The following is an 18,946-nucleotide window of genomic DNA, read 5'->3' as shown; positions in this document are numbered from 1 at the left end:
GCACTTTTGTTCTTATATTTTATCAAACATAGTTAACACTTTTAGTCAGCATTCCTAACATAAACTTATGATTCTTGAGAGATGTCAAATTGCCTGTGCTGGTCTTTTTTTCTTCAGGGTTAAGAAAATGAGCATGAACTTTGCCAGAATGCCCTGACAATACACTTTTATCTAGAAGCAATACTTTGGGGGTAGTAACTGTTCACTTTGGTTTTTAGAAGACATAAGTATGAATTGATGCCTACAATTTTACATGACATATGATACAAGCATTTGATGAATATTGATGCAGAAAGGCATAAAACAGAATAATCTGGAAAAAAATGCAGTAATGTGCATTTGAAAAAGCCTAGTAGTGAACAAGAGGCTTAAAATGTGTCATTAAATATTTAGTGCCTCCAGTGCGTTTACATTTAGAGAGGACTACTGCTGCTTTGTTAGGAAAAAAAAAAACAATATAACTGAAAAACTTAATTTTTCATTAGTGCTCCCCAGTAACTGATTACTGCCTGTCTATCCTTTATGTCCTCCCTGTTGGTCTTATATAATATATGCCTTTTTTTTTCACCTCAAGACAGTGCTCATGAAACTCATTACATGAGTTTATATGGTTTGAACAAGGTCCTTATAAAAAGCTAAATCAGAAAAACATATGTTAAGATCGAAATCAGAGTAAAATGAACCGACAGGCATTAATCACAGAAACTCATAACAAAAGTTTATATTAATTGCAAAAGAAAATGTAAGAATTGGTTCAGGATGTGGGTAAAGGCATTTATGTATATAGTAACTATTTGCAATGATTTTGCCATATTCTAGTTAAACAGATTATTTGAAAATATTAAATACATAGTGGATTTTTTTTTTTTCCAAAGAAAAGCAGCATTAATGGAATTTGGAAAAAACTATACAATACATTTTAACATGGAAACATTCATTCTTCATCTTTCACTTGTGAAATTACATAATGTATTGTACAGTTGAAGAAAAGTTTTAAGGTGTCCTGAAAAATGGTTACTTGTATTCTAACAGAAGGTTAGAATACAAACTAAAATGTCAGCCATTTTTAGTAATTTTCACAAATGTTACTGTGTTAAAACAACTGGATCATCCAAACCAATAAATCTTGCTAGAAAGCTTTCACTCAGAATCTTTGAAATTAAGACTACCAGGTTTCGTAACAGACATAGTATTTCACTTCACTTGCTTTTGCTTGCTTTCTGTTGAATTTTCAAACATGGTAGCATTAACCACACTTCTAGTTAGCTAAAAATTAATTGCATTGCAATTTACATGTTGCTCTTATGAATTCAAGAGAGAAATGTATCAATGTTATATACAAGAGTGAAATTATAACTGTTTCAAAATTGCACCAGCTCTCTAGTGCTACTAAGATAAAATGTAGCCATATATTCCACATAGAACCTCATGCAACAAAATGGAAATGCTTGTAAAATTCTGATACCAGGAACTAGTAAAAGAAAAAAATGAAACATCACAACAAAATGTTTATGTTTTCGAAAAGTCAAGGTGTATTATCTTCCATTATGTCTCATCAGTTTGATGTACCTTGTATTCACCATAATCCTTTTCATCTAACAGAATCATTTTATTCAGCTCTTCAAGTTCTTGACTTGGTCCATTTGGCAAAGGTTGAATTGAGGTTTGCCCATATATTGGTTTTCCATTAAAGAAAAATTCCTTCCAATCACACATCAGTTTTAACGGAATTTTGCTGCAGAATAAAAAGAAGAAGAATGTGACAGCAGTAGGCACTTGTAGGCTTCAGTATTTTCACAAATGGGTCATCACGCTGCATTTGGCTGGCAGAGCTGTGTAGTAACTATTTGCTATAGCTGTTTTTCCCTACTCTAAAATATTCTTCCCTTTTGTGGGGTAAGGCCTTCCCTCACCAGAAATCTATTTTTTTTTTTTTTTTTTTCTGGAAGCTGAACTTAATTCAGGATTATATGAGCCACTAAACTATTTTTTTTTTTTTCTTCTAGAAAGGAAAAATATTCATACAAAAGAAGACAAACTGCCTATAGTAGCAAGCTAAATACAAACAGGATGTTAACATATGTCATATTAGAATTCTGTGATGGCTAAATATGCTCGAAATTGAGGCTTCTATTATTTCTTAAGGTTACATCCATTTGGACTTTTTATATTTTTTTTTCGGTAATAATTGTGGACAGTTGAATGTTCAGCTTTAAATAAACTCTGCATGTGCTGTTCAAAAATAATTGAACAAACACTGTATGCATCCTGCACAACAAAATGCACAGAAACACATACAAAACATACTTTCAGTGGCAGTATATCCAGATACAACCTTGATATGCATAATTTGGAAAGATATTTCAGATATCTGTACATATTGTTGTGCACCACTCAGTACAAGCAAACATGACATTAGCTTAAACCGTACCCATGACTGTGTCAGACAAGGAAATCATTAAACCATCACTGAACTGTGTCTATGCTGAGTATTTTATCAGCTACCTACCAGGCCTAAATTTATATAATTTCCATAAAATATAATAATGCGTATTTCATTTACATTTATTATTTTAACACACAATTACACTAAAAGGCAATGAGGATTTTGGTATACTTCCTAATGCCGTAAACCTTACCCCATAGTTTCATCACTGAATACTACTGTAAGAACAATAGCAACTACACTGCACTCCATGTTTGGGAAACACTCCTACAGCACAAGCACTTGGATGCTGCTGCCTTTTTAGAACCTTCTCAGAAACGCTGCTCAATTAGGGAATGTCAGAAGAGGGAATCACAGCATCTAAGACTCAGATGATTTTGGACTGAGTTGCTATTCTTAGCCCCATCTGGGCATGTTGATGTATATTAGGAAATTAATTCTGTTTATATTACATGTGGGAAGCATTCAGCTGGTAGAGCAATCTAGAATGAGATGAGCATCACACAGTTTTTAACTTTTAAACTAAGGATTTTATTCATAAAAAAGGAAGTGGTAGAAGTAATGAATCTTGGTCTCTGAAGGATTCAAGTTTTCAAGAAATTATGCTAAAGCTGTAGTGTTAGTTCACCCTGTACTACATATCAGTGAATCCTCACATTAAAGTAATATCAGTATTTTCCCATGCAAACAAATTGGAGCTGTCCAGTAACATACTGGGGAAGCTACACAAGAGGTTTCTGGTGCTTAAACCAGTCTGAATAATGAAGCCTAACAGTTACCGAACAGATACTAGTTTTGCCTGACAACTACCGTACTCACTTGTTAGTCAGCAGACGATATTCTCCTACTTTTGTTGACAAATCAATTATTTGGTCAATCACTTCCCAACATATAGCATAATGCTTTTTATAACGAGCCTGAGCTCTTTCAACGGCAATTTTCTCATGACGTTCTCTTTCTTTGATGGTTTGTTCTTCATAATCAATTTTTTCTTGCTTTGCCAGAGCCTAGAATTTTTTTTAAAGAGTAAATTTTATATTGCAAACAAATTGAGAGTGCAGAAGTGCATAGCCCTGGAAACAAAAATGAACTTGCTTGTTTAAATCAAGTAATGAAAACAGCTAGATTCTCACCAGAGTTGAATAGCTAGCAAGTGGATTAACATGTACAGAAATCTAAAAATTCTATTTGTTCTATGAGTTCCAGTTTGTTTGTTTTCTAACTGCTAAAATGTAATTAAGTAAAGGAGAAACATATTACTTCTTCCATGCAAAACAGATTAAGAGCACACTCAGCACTTGGGGAGGCAGGAAAACATGAAATGATACTGTCTAGTCTTCCTGAGGAACAACTACTCAGATGTGTTGGCAAAGGCTTTGTTTCACCAAAGCCCACAAAGGAATGCTTTTTCAGAATATGTGACAAACATTTCAACTATTCTGATCTGCAAACAATTTGATAATATTCTTGCTGTTTGGACTTTGAGAAAGATCTCTGGTTATGGCAAAAAACCTATCATTAGTTCCTGTGAGGAGTGTTGATTTTGGCCAAAAGCATACAGAAAACGATGCTGTAATTAATAGCTATAGCTGCTGACTACATAGGACTCCAGCTGTGTTGGAAGATTCGGAGCTGCTAATTGGTTTTGGAAGGAGCAAATTAAGATTGCTATCTTCACATTATAGCCTACTACAGGCAGAGCACTTGGCAGTTTGCCATAGGATTATGAATTCTTTTAATTTATTAATCAGATTCAAGCTCCCAGGTAGAAACTAGCACTCATGAGTGAACCTTCTCCAGCAGTTCTGAAAAAAAGGATGTTAACAGATTACATCTAAAGGAAGTGAAAAACACGACTCTTGAAACAAGATTTTATGTCATTGTCTTTTGTCATTTTGTCTCTGTAAGACTGTGCCTTTTAACCTCCACATACAGAGTGTTTCCCCACAAAGATAAAATTAGTTTGACAGAAAAGATCAAAATTAGACTTTAAGTTGCTCAGTTTTATACCTTATGAACTTAGTTGTAACTTTGAACCTAGATAAAAGCAATATACTCATCGTGAAATCACTCTGTTCCTGGAAAAGTCCTAAATTCTAACAGTTGACAATACAAATTCCATTTTATAACAGGAAGGTACTGTAACAGTCCTACAGCAATTCAGGGAGTAAGTAATCTTTTACCGCTTCTCTATCAAGAGCTTCTTGGAACTCTTTCTCTCTTCTTTCTTCATATTGTTTTTCCCTGAAAATTCTATTCTGTCTTAACACCTCTTTTTCATGTCGAACATGCATGAGTTGAACAGCAATCCTCCGCTCCTGCTGAGATTGTCTCATTAGTCTGTGAATAAGTTGCTCTTCCCGATAAGCCTTCTAAAAGATAACAAATATTTGTCGTAAGCACAGCTTATAAACTATTTCATAGACAACTCATCAGTGTCTCATATGAGAAATATGAAGGGAGTCATATAACAGCATTTACCTTCTCTTCTGATAAACCCAGAACAATATACCTATCTATTTATGAGTACCATTTTTGTAAACTATACAAGAAACATAGAACTATGGAAGTGAGTTCTAAATATGTCTTAACTGAGATATTCAGTAAAAATACATTTTACTTCAAATTAACTGAATTTTAACTTCAGTATTTCCAGTGTGCAAAGAAACTGCAGCATATTTGAAATAGTTGCTTCCGAATGTAACAATATATCCTTTCTTCAAATCATTAACTGGTCATAATTTCCCTTATTTATCCCGGCTCTCCACCAGTACTCATTCTCAGCCATACACTGCTGGACCCATGATTTGTCTCTTCTTCTACAGGTTCGAACTTTTTCCTTCTTTCTTGGGATTTGAGTCTCCTCCACTGAGGAGACTGGGAATATGGGGAAGCATTCAGAATGGAGGAAAATATAAGACTTCCGGGTAACAGTTTTACTGTTCTCACTGTGACATTAATAGAATCCCCTATTCAGTAGTACCAGACAATAATTTTGAACTATTGCTTGAAGCATGGTCGGTGTGCAGAGACACTTTGAAGATGGTAGACTATTACTTATCAAAGTACTTGACAAAACTTTATAGTATCTTCTCACTGATACACTTCTCTATACTGTTCTTGTTATCTAAACTAATGCTTAACCCAACCTGAAGTTTTGCATCGCTACTTTCACAGCCTAGAATTACTTCTGAGTTCTAAGCAAAAGCATCAGCTTGCCTTTCAAGCCCCATTCCCAGATACCACTTCTACAGAAGAATCTTAATGGAAATTTCTGATTCGCTGGACATTTGTTTCAGATGCAGCAAAACTGTTATGAAATATAAGTTCAAATTTGAGGACTTAAATTGGGAATTGATCTGAAGAGCTCATATTAATTTTCCTAAGAAAAGAGGAACAGATAAAGCTAGCTAGTAGTAGTACGAAAAACAAACCAAAATCAAGTATCACTTCTATTTTCTTTTAATCTGGTTTATTTTCTGTCAGATATCTGTGCCTGAGATAGGGCAGAACACATTACATAAATTCAACTATAAATGAAAAATCAAACTTTGTTACATATTATCATACTGTTATAAAAGAAAGAACTCTACAAAGAGGTCTGGATCTGTGCTACACATTGCAACCAAGACATATGTAATAGACTTCCAACGCAAAACTATAAAACTTGGCTATTTTAATTGCAATAGTAAGAACAATACCTTTCTAATAAATTTATATCTTTAATGTTGATGCTAAGGAGAAGCAAATATTAAAAAAAAAATACCAACCCAAACACACTTCTTTCCACAGTTTTAAGTTCCTTTGCCTTTGTAACAGCTAAGAATAAAATACATTCCAATGAAATACTGATAATTAGAAAGTTCTAACCTGATACAAAAATCCCTCAACATTTTACTTATTTCAAAAATGTGAGCTTTGAACTCCCCTTTCCTAGCACTGAATCTCATGACACTGCATGATAGTTCTAATGGCAAAGACGCAATCATTTCAGGTTTTAATCCCACAGTACTTCACCTGCACATAATATTGTCTCCTTACAAAGCTTACCACAAAATGACAATCTGATTTTGAATATATTTTTGTACTCTATTTTTAGTGCACTGTCTGCACACTATTTTTCTATGCACAGAATTACCATCATGCATGCAAATGAAATAGAAAACTGCAATAGTAACATTTTGATATGCATATTCTATTAATATTAATGCTATATGTCATTTGATGCACTTCAGGGGACAAAATTCTCCAATAGCACTATCTACCGAAGAGTTCATCTGTCCACTGGTCTTTCACATTCATGAAATCAAGGCAATTTTTAGGGAATAGACTGCCTTATTTGGTATACTGCTTCTTGTAGAACTTGTTTAGGAACTGATTATATGGAATTTGCTTAGCATAAGTAAGTTTGCTTAGCATAACTCCTGCAAGCTGGGAACTTCTGAACTTTTTGCCTCATTAAGAAAAAAAGGCCTCAGAGTCTTCAAGCTAGAAGTTAAGGGGAGTTGCATCCCTGAAGATAAGTAAAGGAACAGAAAGGGATCTAAAAGAAGACTAAACAGAACAATGTTTTGGTTTTGACAAGAACTTATTTTTCTATAGGAGCAGGTGCAAAATAGCAACTGAAGGTCAGGAGTTTCATGGCCTGCCTGATGAAAATGAAGATATGCAACAAAAAATGGGGAGAGCCCAGACTCTAATTTTGCAGTTGGCCCAGAGTGATGCATGTGAGGTGGGGTCTTCAATTGTGGGGTATAATTGTCCACGTTTGTTCCGTCTGGAAATTCCTCTTCAGGAGGCACCCAGCTCAAACTGCTCAAGACTGAACCTTGCAAACAAATTATTTATTTATGAAGAATTTCTGGAATCCACGTCTGAGTCTCTGCTACACAAAACATGAGGAAAAGAAACTTCCTTAACAGCAGTAAGAGGAGACATGATGACCTTTACTGCCTCAGTTGTATTCACTTCTTCTTTGGACTCAGTATTTCATTAAGATTTCAACGACTGTTAGAAGCACTTTCTTTGCCTCCTATTACAAGTAAATATCCACTGTTATCTTTAGTTGTAACTGCTTATCCCCAACTACGGATTAGTACAGCAAAAAGTACTCCACTGGAGGAAAATGGCTCTTTAAATCCCAGTTCACAGAGGACTGAAGGAACAACATTAAAAGAGTAATCATTTGTCATACTCAAACCATCAAGCATACGGTGCAAACAGTTGGCCCAGTGAGAAATGAAAGCACCTCATCTAGGTGAAAGCACTCTTTATAAAGGGAATACGAAGACACTCCTTTAAAATACTTCAGAGCACCCAAAAGCAACCCTTTCCTTTGTTAGCTGAAGGGTAGAGAACTTTGATACTTCAGATAATCAAATATTTGGATATGCTGAGTAGGCCTAGAAAGAGATAGCAGAATATTTTTGAGGAACAAGAATATCTGAAAAGGCAACCCACTACATAATGGATACAATAGGATTCAGAATACCAAGCATCATTTCAAATTGTGTGCTTGTTGGATAGCTAACTGTTAAATTGTTAACTGTCTTTCACACAAACAGGCATGGACAAAGTACTAAAACCTAATGCTGAAAAAGTTTGAAACATCTGGTGATACTAGAAGACAAAATAAAAATGATAGTATAATTTTTTAAGCTAATATTTTATATCACTTTTTTCATAGAAGACTGTGAAATATCTGAAGAAATTATAGATATTATAAATGGGACATTTTAGTAATAATTTGAAAAATTACTACTGAGAAAGCATAATACATATATACTTTTAATCAGTTTACCTACTTGAGACAACAGTGGCATCCAGTGGCCAAGCATTAATGTGCTTATGTTTCATTTATTCATACATAATTACGATATCACATTTTAATTTTTCTATTTCCTTATTTAATTTAAATACAAATGAAACAATTCTGTTCTTTTGTGTAGTCATAAGTTTTATGACCTAAACCTATTTCGTGGTAAAAATTCATTTCCCCTCCCATTTTCATCTTCTAAATTTATTGCTGACTGTAACTTCTCCCTGCTAACTTTATAAATTCAGAGAGATAAAATCTGAATATAGCATTTAAAAATAACAAGTACTTAGAAAAGAAAAAAGTTGTTGAAATGGTGGAGATAAAGATTTAATTGGGATGAAGTCATGTTACCGTCAAACACTTTGAACTCCTGTCTATGAAAATCTGACTGGTATCACCGTGTGTTCCACTTGTAATGTGCCAAAACTGAAAAACTGGAACAAGATTATTTTAACAGAGGTTTATATATATGGACATGGAACACAATAAAGCACTCTGAAGAGATTAAGTTCATTTAACTCTGAATGATCCCATGCTGTGTGTTCAAGTTTATGCAGCATAGGTGAAAATATGACCCTAACGTCCATAAGAAAGCTACAATTTCAGCCAAAAAATAATTTTTGGTTCAATAAAGGAGGGAGAAAGCAATTTTCAACTACTTTATATTATGTGTGTGTGTATATATATATATATATGTTTTAACCTCAATTTGCTTAAAACTTCTCTAAGCCAAGCAACATTTAATTTCCAAAATCTCACAGAATTCCAACTGATCACCTCCTCCTCTGCTAAGTTAGAACCAAATTAGCACTAAATAGATTCCTTGATTTAGTCAGACTACTGTTCCAGTCAACTGCTTACTTGTCTTTCCTTCTAATTGCCACAGTATGTGACTTCTCTTCTTGCTATATCAATGCCGATTTTTCTTCCTGGGAAGTTAGGAAAACTACTGTAACTTTTGCCTTGCTTTGGTGTCTGATTGGAGCCAGTCTGATTGGCAGTACATTGCAACATCTTCAAACTGGCAAGTCTTCTACTACAACTGCAGGTCGACTGGCTGCTTGATCTCCTTGACGGCATTGGATGGCTTAGAGCTGACATATCCACCAAATGCCCCAGTGATTGCTGCTGGCCACATGGCCATCAGCTAGTAGCTATGGCTATTGGAAGCACTAGTCCAGGCTGCTGGGGTTACACCAGCTGATAGCAGGTTATGAACATGTTTTTGTATTACAGTGATTTCAGACAACTGGGTTGCAAAACTTCTTCATGGCCTATGCATATCAACAAGAACTTTACACAGAATCTCTTTGAGTGAGAGCTCAGAGACAGTTTACATGGATACATGGACTGTTGGTCTAAGACACTACAGATATTCTTAGTTTTTCATAGAATGTATGTCTGGGGTAGATATTGAGAAGTCTGATTTCTAGATCCCTACCCTGACAAACTTAATTTTTCTTTAACAACTTCAAAGACATCTCCAGACATTACATGCCAATGCATAAAATTATACATGTGTATGTATATAGATAATTTCATAATTTTCCTTTTCAGAGGTGCCACACATCTTAAGTGCTATTCTTACACAACAGCAGTGGAGACAGGCTCAGATATGCTGGGATTCAACACCTGATCTAAGGTGATGGCTCATAGTGCAATACTAAATGAAAAGATAACTAGAAATCACAGAAACCCAGTAAGCTACAAGGTTCTGTTTGACACAATTATTACTAAAAAGATGCTTTACAGGACAGGATTCAAATGGAATAACCTGCAACGTCTCTTCTTGGACACAACATAGACATCCTCCCAAGACACATCTGCCATTACATATCAAAAATCAAAGCTCTGATTTGCAAAATAAGTCTTATGCTTCTTTGCATCACACAGCACAACCATTTCAGAATTAATCCAGTCCAGATATAAAACTTCAGATTACATATTTGTAAATACAGATTTCAAATGAGGAATGCCATGTTCGTTCCTTCTTAATTAGTACCTTCTTCAAAACTAGAACACATTTTGATAGTTTAAACTTCAACTTGGGTGGGGTGTAGTGGTTGTAGAAAATAGAAGGCAAGTCTTGAACTGCTTTTTAATAATCTTAGCTCTGCTGCCTTCAACTGATCTTTTATGATTTAAATGAAGTATGAGACACAAGTGGCAAAAAAGAATGGACAGCCTTTCATTTTTATCAAGGAAAGACAACAGTTGGTATAAAAGTTATTTTTAGAAATAAGTGTATATAACTCCCAAATTTTATTTAACCCTCCATAAATACTGTTCTTTTACATTTGTAAGCAAATTTTTAAATTACTAATTGTGCATGGATTATATATTTCAGCATACATTTTCTCACCTCTTGTGCTTCATGTGCTATTAACTGCTCCATTAGCATTCTTCGTCGTCTCTTTTCTCGTTGTTCTCTAGCAAAAGTATCTTCCTCCAAACGTTTTTGAATTTTTCGTATATATTCATCATCTGAATAAATATTTAACAGCTCAGTTGCTGTCTGTGCTGTACTTTCAAGGGTTGTTGCTTGCAATAATTCTTGTATATCACTGATTGAAAAGATTAAGCAGAAGATCGCTGACTTTATAGAAATTATAGTTCTTACAGGTGTTTTCATAGAGATTGCTATACAATTATGTGCAAGACTAACAAATGCACAAGAGAATTATTTTAATCAGCACTCTTCATAGGCATTGTGGCTACTTCTTGATGCCCTTGTGCCTCACAATCACCACTAAGCCTAGAGGAGAGGTCCAGTACTGACTTGAGCCAGCTGTCCATTAGTTCATTTGCTAATATGAAGCCAAATTCTGCAGAAACAGGAAATTAAGATGGCCCACAGAATATCAAAGAAAGATGGGTTATTCTTCAATATAGCCATACACTCTAGTGCACTTTTGCAGAGTTATTCATCACAGGTTATTTACACACAGAAGTATCCACAGAGATTACCAGTGATGTGTGATTACCACCTCTTCTGAATATGGTACATATATCACTAGAAGGGACAGAATGGCTATTACTTAAAATTATTCAGAAATAAATCAACCTACAGATAACATAGCTCTAAGGAAAAAGGCTACTTCTCTTTATTTTCATTGAGATGTGTTATTGTGTATGCACATCCACAACCATTCTGTCTGTAAAGACTCCATGACTGAAATGAACAGAGGAGAGATGCACACTGTGCCCTTTTTGCTGCATATATGGCAAAAAGGAGAGAAAGAAGCTTGAGCCACCCCTACTACAACTATAGGTAAGGTAAAAACACTGTAACAGTGCTCATGTTGGAATATTTGCAGTGCTAGAGGGACAATCACTCAAAGGAAAATCACAGTTTAAGCTAAACAAGCAATTATATTTTCTTCAAGTAGCTATCTACATAGATAGTAGACACTTGAGGTAGGATCCTGTCTAGGCTTCACAATCTAATATCCAAATATTACCTGTCAGTGACTTGGTTGTGTACCGCAAAGGCATTTCCTGCCATAGAATTCTCAAATTTTTTAATCTCCTTGTAAGTGTCCTGAAGGAATAACATAAAATGTAATGTTTCTTTTCTTTTCACAAAGCATCATAACGAAGGTTCATCAGAGTATTAGGGAATTATATTTATGCCATAAGTATAACAGAAATGTTTACACTGAAAAATGTATTAAGAATTAGCTAGATCAAGAAAAAAAAGGCAAAACTATTTCCTTCATTTACCTTTTGTTTCCTTCCCTCCCTCCTTTTCTCAGCTGATTTTCCACCAGATAGAAAATCATGAGTTTCTGCAGCTGTTCATTTTACAGAATAATTCTGATTTTACATAGGACTCTTGCACCTCACCATTCAAGAATTTGAAACAAGATATTCTGGGCAATGATCTGCTTTAGATTTAGCAGCTTGAATTTACTCCTGGTAGTTACTCAAGCCACTATGTTCCTACATTCTACATCACTCTACATTTAAATGTATCTGCCATGGTTGTGCAGTTGAAAAAACTGGTAATATTTGGACTCTTGATGACAATATGATCCACAACTGCCAGATTACAATCCAAGTACTCTTCAGGACTAGAAAATACAGACTGGTTTTTCAATTGCTGCATTGTCATCATCTCTAGATTTGATCTGAGACTGTTGTCAATTTTAACTGTTACTAACACTTTTGATAGAGCAAAGATTTTTATAGTGTATTATAGAAGAGTTCATACATTATGGTGCAAGACTTCAACATGCACAAATGAGAAGGAAACAGGAGTGCTTTTATTTTGCATATTCTACTCAGTAGACTAAAAGTTAAAATACTGACAGCAATTAAATTTGTACCTATCTATGGTATTTATTCAATAAGAACTTTCACATCAAAACAAATTTTTGCTAAGTAAGAAATGCAGAATCGTAATAATATCCATATTTAACCCAACTTTCACTGGTTGAGTCTACTATGTCATATCATCAGCCACTTTTGAAGTTACAAGTACAGTATTTGTAGTGTAAGTGCTCCTAGAATATCATATGTTTTACAAGTTCATAGATTTTAACGTTAAAAGAAAATGAGTGATAATTACCTCTGCTTCTCTTTTCTTCTTTAAGAATGCTTTGGCTTCAATAGCTTTTACAATGCACTTTGGTGGTGGCTTTGGAACCTGTATAACGGCTGCTTGAATCTTAGCCATTATTTCATTTTGTCTCCTTCTTCCTATGTTATGCTGAATATTCAACATCATGTGTTCAGATACTTGAGTTGAAACAAAATACATCATATAGCTCTAATATACTACCTATGTATCTATGAAGTAAACGTAGTTGAGTCATAACGAAAAAACCTTCTAGGAAGAAAATCACATCAGGATCCATGCTTGAGCACATGACTTATCTGTTTTTAAAGTGGATCGCTAAAATACCATGAAAGCAAAAAATTATCTTCTATCCACAGTCAAATGTTATCTTAAGAATATTCTCAGACACTGTGCTCATGAATTACCATTTTATATCAAGAAATAGATGTTTTAAAATGTGTTTAAGATTAAAGTATCATTCTACATTCTGAATAATTTGACAGCTTAGTACTATGCTAGTATATGTTCTCAACATTTGAGGATGAAGATATATTTTTTATGTACAATTATCAGAAAATGATATATCTATATATGCCACGTCTGCATTAACAAATAGCATGATGCAATAGAAGCACATCCAAAATGAAAACCAGTTTATGTTCAGTGCCTAATAGGCATTTAAGGGCTTGTATTTTCAGGTTGGGATTCGGCACAGAAACTGAGAATACCAAACTCCTGGTACACAAACTAAGAATACCATTAGGTAATATGACTGCTGAATGATGAGTCTGAGATGATCAAGAAGTAAGTCATTTAAATTACACTAGTTAAAGTGTACGACAGATGCATGCAATTAAAGGTGGAATTGCATGGAAAAAATCATTTTTTTTTACAAAAAAAAAAAAACATTTTTTTTTACAAAGAGTCAAAGAAAGTTAAAAATAAATATGTAATATATCAAATAAGATGTTAAAATTTTTCTTTTAATTTATTTTGAAAATATTTTGCATACTGCTTTTATTTTCTTTTCTAGATAGGTGAAGGGATCCTTTTTTATTCTTATTCATGCAGTGGCAATAGAATAGCTAAATAACCACAGCAAGACTCTCTTCCCTTGATAAAACATACAAAATGCATCTCAAACTAGACTACTTCATTTTCATTGTGGTTCAACACCCCTTGGATAGGTGGACAGTTCCTCTATATAGACTACAGACTGTACTTTGGGTAAGTGTTCCCACATCTGAAGAAATCAGTTTCTCTTCTTTGTTACATCAGAACAGCTACACAGGGCTACAAAATGTTCTGAAGCCACACTCACTATAGGTCCCCTTCCCTCTGTCTTTTTCCTGCTTTTGAACAATGCTTCATCTTTTCTTCACAAATGAAGACTGTCACAAACCTCTTTTACAAGGACACCTTGAATACATAAAGTTGTGAAACTTACACTTTGTCTTCAAATCGATAAATATTTTCCACACATGACAATATGCAAATACTCTTACTTTAATATTAAATGATTTTTAAATATTAATATTCTTAAGGGTCTTATAACAGTACACTGGCTTTCCATATTACTGTCTGCCATGCATACTCCTTTTCTTTGATTTTGTATAAACTTGAGTGCATAGCATAGAATTAACAAGCATTCACAGGAGCTTTAACTAAATGATTATGTACAAGACCTTAAGAAAATATTTTTTCAGAAATCTATAAATAGTAAGTAGTCACCTTTTCTGTGTCTTGGGCTATTTGTTCCTCTTGGATCTTCTGAAATTTCTGTTGTTCTGCAATATGTATACGAGCTATTTCATCTGCTACTGGCTTAGATTTTATTTCAAAATGATCTGAAATCTGCTGTAGTTGCAAATCAGTCTGACGTGGCACTAAATTTTTCAAACGCTAGAATTAAATGCCAAATAATGAAGTCAGAAACACTAAGAAACATATTTAAATATGATAACTTTGCAATAATCATTTCAAACTGCATTTTCCTGTGTTAATGTGTACACAACAACACCTAAATATGGTGGATCATTTTCCAGGAAAACAGGACTAGGTCCTTTGAAAAGAACATAGATTGAACTTGAAAATCTTTGTCTAGGTTGGAAAGAAAGGAGGCTGAGGGGTGACTCTGTTGCTCTCTGCAGCTTGCTGAGGAGGGCAAGTGGAGAGGGAGGTGCTGAGCTCTTCTCCCTGGGACTCAGTGACAGGACACGTGGGAAACATTCAAAGCTAGATAAGGGAGGTTCAGATTGGACATGAGACAGCATTTCTTTACCAAGGGGGTGGTCAAACACCGGAACAGGCTTCCTGGAGAGGTGGTTGATGCCCCAAGCCTGTCAGTGCTTAAGGGGCATTTGGAAAAGGCCCTTAACAACCTGCTGTAACTTCTGGTCAGCCCTGAAGTGGTCAGGCTGTCTGACTAGGTGATCAATGTAGCCCACGCCAACTGAAATATTCTATTCAAATTGAAATACAGGAAATTCAATTCAAACATAACAAAAAAGAATATTATTTAGAGGATGATAATTTGCCCACACAGGCTGTGAAGTCTTCATCTTTGGAGATATTCAAAACCCAGCTGAACAAGGTCCTAGCAACTTGCTCTAGCTGACTTTGCTTAGAGCAGAGGGATGGATTAAGTGACCTCTAGAGGCTCCTTCCACTTCAACTATTCTATGATTCAGGTGTCATTTTGAATCTATTGACAGGAGGTACTTTCAGTTGCTTTATCTTCTTTATGCTATCCATATGTTAGTGATTTTCCAACTGTCCTTTTTTAACTTGCACTTGTTAATAAAATTTCTGCCTGAAGACTATTTTTCAGGAATTATGCCAGAAAAAGTGAAATTTCACCTAGCTGAATTTGATTCATGCTATGTAGCTTCTTTAAGATTGCTCATCCTGATAATAAATTGCAATCTGCACATTGAACATTACTGTTGAAGACAAGAACATCCTTAACAGAATCTACTACATTGACACTGACTTCCTTTTAGATACTCTTCCTTCCCCTTTGTTTTTCCCTCTTCATATCATTTAGCATATGGTTATTGGAGTCTGAAATGTTGTATAAATATATGGAGAGACATGCAACAGAAGGGATCAAACCACTGTGGCACGAAGCTCAACACATTTATAAATAACTTTCCTGGAGAAGAAATTAGTCGAAGTTGTTACCTAGACTGCAATGCAGTCTGCATTCTGTACTACTCCAATGAGTAACATGGCAGCTCCTGAACAACTACTAGCCTTGTTTCTGTACGTATTTTAAGCCTATGAAAAAGATTCAAAAGAGAGGAGGTAACATAGAAGGAGCCAAAACAAAGGAACACTAACCAGAGATGATCATTATCCTCATGAGTCACAGAAAAACAATGTAATTCCATTGTCTATGTACAAGACAAAGCACAGGGCCACTTATTTTCCATAAAACTATTGTTTTTTTAACAAGAGACTTAAAAAGTGGGAACGGGGAGCATGCAACATGCTTGAGATGCACACGTAAGTAAGCTACCCTTTTTCCTATATATTTTTACAAAACAGGTGTAGTTATTTACCTCTCGATACAAAACACTTTCAATAGACTTAAGCTTTGTAGTTGCTGCAGGTCTCATTGCTTCTATGGCTACTCCAGTGAGTTTTGCCTTTTGCTTTTTTCCTAAAGCAATGTACAATTCATATAAAAGCTTTGTGGCAGCCCCATGCCGTCCTGTCATTATGTCTTGGGCAACATTCTCATTAAACTGTACACCAAGGAGGCGAAGCGTGGGCTCCAGGCGAGTAAAATTGTTAAGTTTTGCATTTGCAACCCTATATGATTAAAAAAAAACAACGACAAAACATCAGGACATAAACTTATTTTCAATTCCTACTTGCTACATTGAGCATGTTCATGACATTTATCTCATACCAATATAGGAGAGGGAAAATACAAAGAGGGAGGACCTCCTTAAAGTAATGTGATACACACTTTGGCTTACTTTTATACCACAGTACATGTAACTGGGTTGGTCTACTAGGCATAACTGTTGGAAAAAGTAGAGATGACATTGGCATATATAAATCCTAATACATACACACACAAAGTATATCTGACAGCAGAAGGTTACTCCCAATTACAGCTAATTGTATACCATCCACAGAAAGTATAAAGAATTAGAATGAAGTTTCTGTATTAACTACATCAATCCACTTGAGCTCTAACCAGAAAAATACAGGAAATTATATTTAGAAAGTAATCTATATAGTCTATTAACCCTCAAAACACCTTGTCATATTTATTTGCCAATAAAAATAGACACACAACTTGGGGTAGTGTTGAAAACAAAGGCTACGGTCTTAATAAGTAAAGTTTACATTCAAAACTGAGATAACGGATTGCAGTTTAATGTCTCTCTGGTATGCAGATTCTCCTGTGGAAGGACTCAAGATCAGCAGATTTACAAGCCAAAATCCAATAACAATAAATTGTCAATGTATCACAATTAGCACATCAAATTTCAACCAACAAATCCATAACTTCAGGCGGTCTCAGAACATCATGCTTTCTGTACTGCTCTGTCACTTGAGCTCACAACGGTTCCTCCACATGAACCAATAAGCTTTCAAGATCAGCCAAGCTACAGCACAATTCTACAAAAATGCCCAGTTTTGCCTTAAGACCTTCTGGCACCACAGTATTTACTTTATTCCAAGATGAAACAGTCCAGGAGCTCATTATTTGCACCATAATACCCCCTGCCTTACCTATTACACAATTATATAACTGCAGCTTGCAATTATTGAACGTTTTTCTGCCATTGATTCAAGATCAAGGTAAGCCCTATTGTCAGAAATCACCTCACATTCATTGAGAAACAGTGTTGATATATCACCTCTTAATATTTTATTCTGTATTAAAATCAGATTGAATTTTTTAAAGCCGACTCATAATCCAAAAATGTTGTAAATCTTATTTCAAGATCATTGTAAGAATTCAGGGAAAACTTCAACATATCATTTTTCAAATATGGACAGCCAAACTACAATAAGTTTTCCAGTAGTATTCCTTTTAAAATAGTATCACTTTATCAGTTATTACCTTGCTTACATGTCCAAGAACTGTGTAACATAAGCAGCTAATATAGCTAAGTAGGCCTTGACTAGTTAGCCACAATGGCCCCACGTTCTTTTCTGTTAGTGCCTCCTGGATTAGAGTTATCCATCCTAAAAGAGGAATCTACGTTTCTCCCACCATCACCCCAATAGGTACTGTTTTGCCTTGGGCTGTGTTAAAATACATTAAAGTGGCATCGGCTAACTAAACGATCTATGATTAATAGTGTTTTCCTTAACAGCACACTGCAAATTTCAAGAGCATTCATTTATAAGTATTAGATAAGATTAGGCAGGCACAGCTTCATGAAGGATTCCAGAACAATACAATACAGACTAATACACAGTAATAATTGCTTTTAATGTGCAGGAGAAAAATCTTGGAGTTAAGAAAACCTCAATTCTCAATAGTTGTCAAAAGACCGATGTCACTAATAATTAGAAAAGGAAATAATGAAGAAAGGTGAAAACATCAGATTATGAAGTCATGGAGTACCATGGTAAAGAATATCACACATAGTCCTCCTCCCTCTCATGTACTAGATATTCCAAGACACTAATATTCATCAGGGCCTTTCTCTGGACTTGCTCCAACATTTCCATGCCTTTCTTGCAGTGGGGAGTCCTGACATGGACACAGCACCCCAGATATGGGGGTGCTGTGGGGCCATATCTTCTTAATATAGTCCAAGATGCTACTGGCCTTCTTTGTTGCAAGGGCATATTGTTGGCTCATGGTCAACTTTTCTCCTCCAATTTCTCCAAGCTTCTCTCTGCAAAGATGCTTTAAAGACAATTGGCCTCCAGCTGGTAGTCAGGTAAGGGGTTTTCCTCCCAAGACGAAGAACTTTGCATTTCCCTTTGCTAAACTTCATGAGATTCCTGTCAGCCTTTTTCTTCAGCCCATCAAGGTCCCTCTGAATGGCAGCACAACCATCTGTGTATCAAACATTACTTCCAGTTTTGTACTGTCTGCAGACTTGCTGAGGGGTGCAGAATGTCTCATGAGGCAGATCATTAA

At 35.2% G+C, this 18,946-nt stretch overlaps 1 protein-coding gene across 12 annotated transcripts in view; it reads right to left on the bottom strand.

Annotated features, from left to right (window-relative positions):
* SPEF2 (sperm flagellar 2) overlaps positions 1 to 18,946 on the bottom strand; it is an 86,145-nt gene that overhangs the window by 61,970 nt on the left and 5,229 nt on the right. For 9 of the 12 annotated variants that reach the window (XR_010469267.1, XM_021292295.2, XM_065047532.1 and 6 more), the window contains exons 3-10: positions 16,389 to 16,641; positions 14,557 to 14,727; positions 12,835 to 12,975; positions 11,726 to 11,805; positions 10,627 to 10,828; positions 4,630 to 4,818; positions 3,266 to 3,453; positions 1,570 to 1,735 (exon numbers count right to left, since the gene is read on the bottom strand). Coding sequence is in view for 11 of the 12 variants with exons in the window: in XM_021292295.2 (XP_021147970.2) it covers positions 1,570 to 1,735; positions 3,266 to 3,453; positions 4,630 to 4,818; positions 10,627 to 10,828; positions 11,726 to 11,805; positions 12,835 to 12,975; positions 14,557 to 14,727; positions 16,389 to 16,641 (1,390 nt within the window). In the remaining variant the exon portion in view is untranslated. Of the gene's footprint in view, positions 1 to 1,569; positions 1,736 to 3,265; positions 3,454 to 4,629; positions 4,819 to 10,626; positions 10,829 to 11,725; positions 11,806 to 12,834; positions 12,976 to 14,556; positions 14,728 to 16,388; positions 16,642 to 18,946 lie in introns of those variants that run through there. The other 3 variants (XM_065047528.1, XM_065047529.1, XM_065047530.1) reach the window with 3 other exon arrangements.

The sequence above is a fragment of the Columba livia genome, chromosome Z (assembly GCF_036013475.1).
Source record: "Columba livia isolate bColLiv1 breed racing homer chromosome Z, bColLiv1.pat.W.v2, whole genome shotgun sequence".
NCBI lineage: Eukaryota > Metazoa > Chordata > Aves > Columbiformes > Columbidae > Columba > Columba livia.
This window is presented reverse-complemented; position numbering and strand designations above follow the sequence as displayed.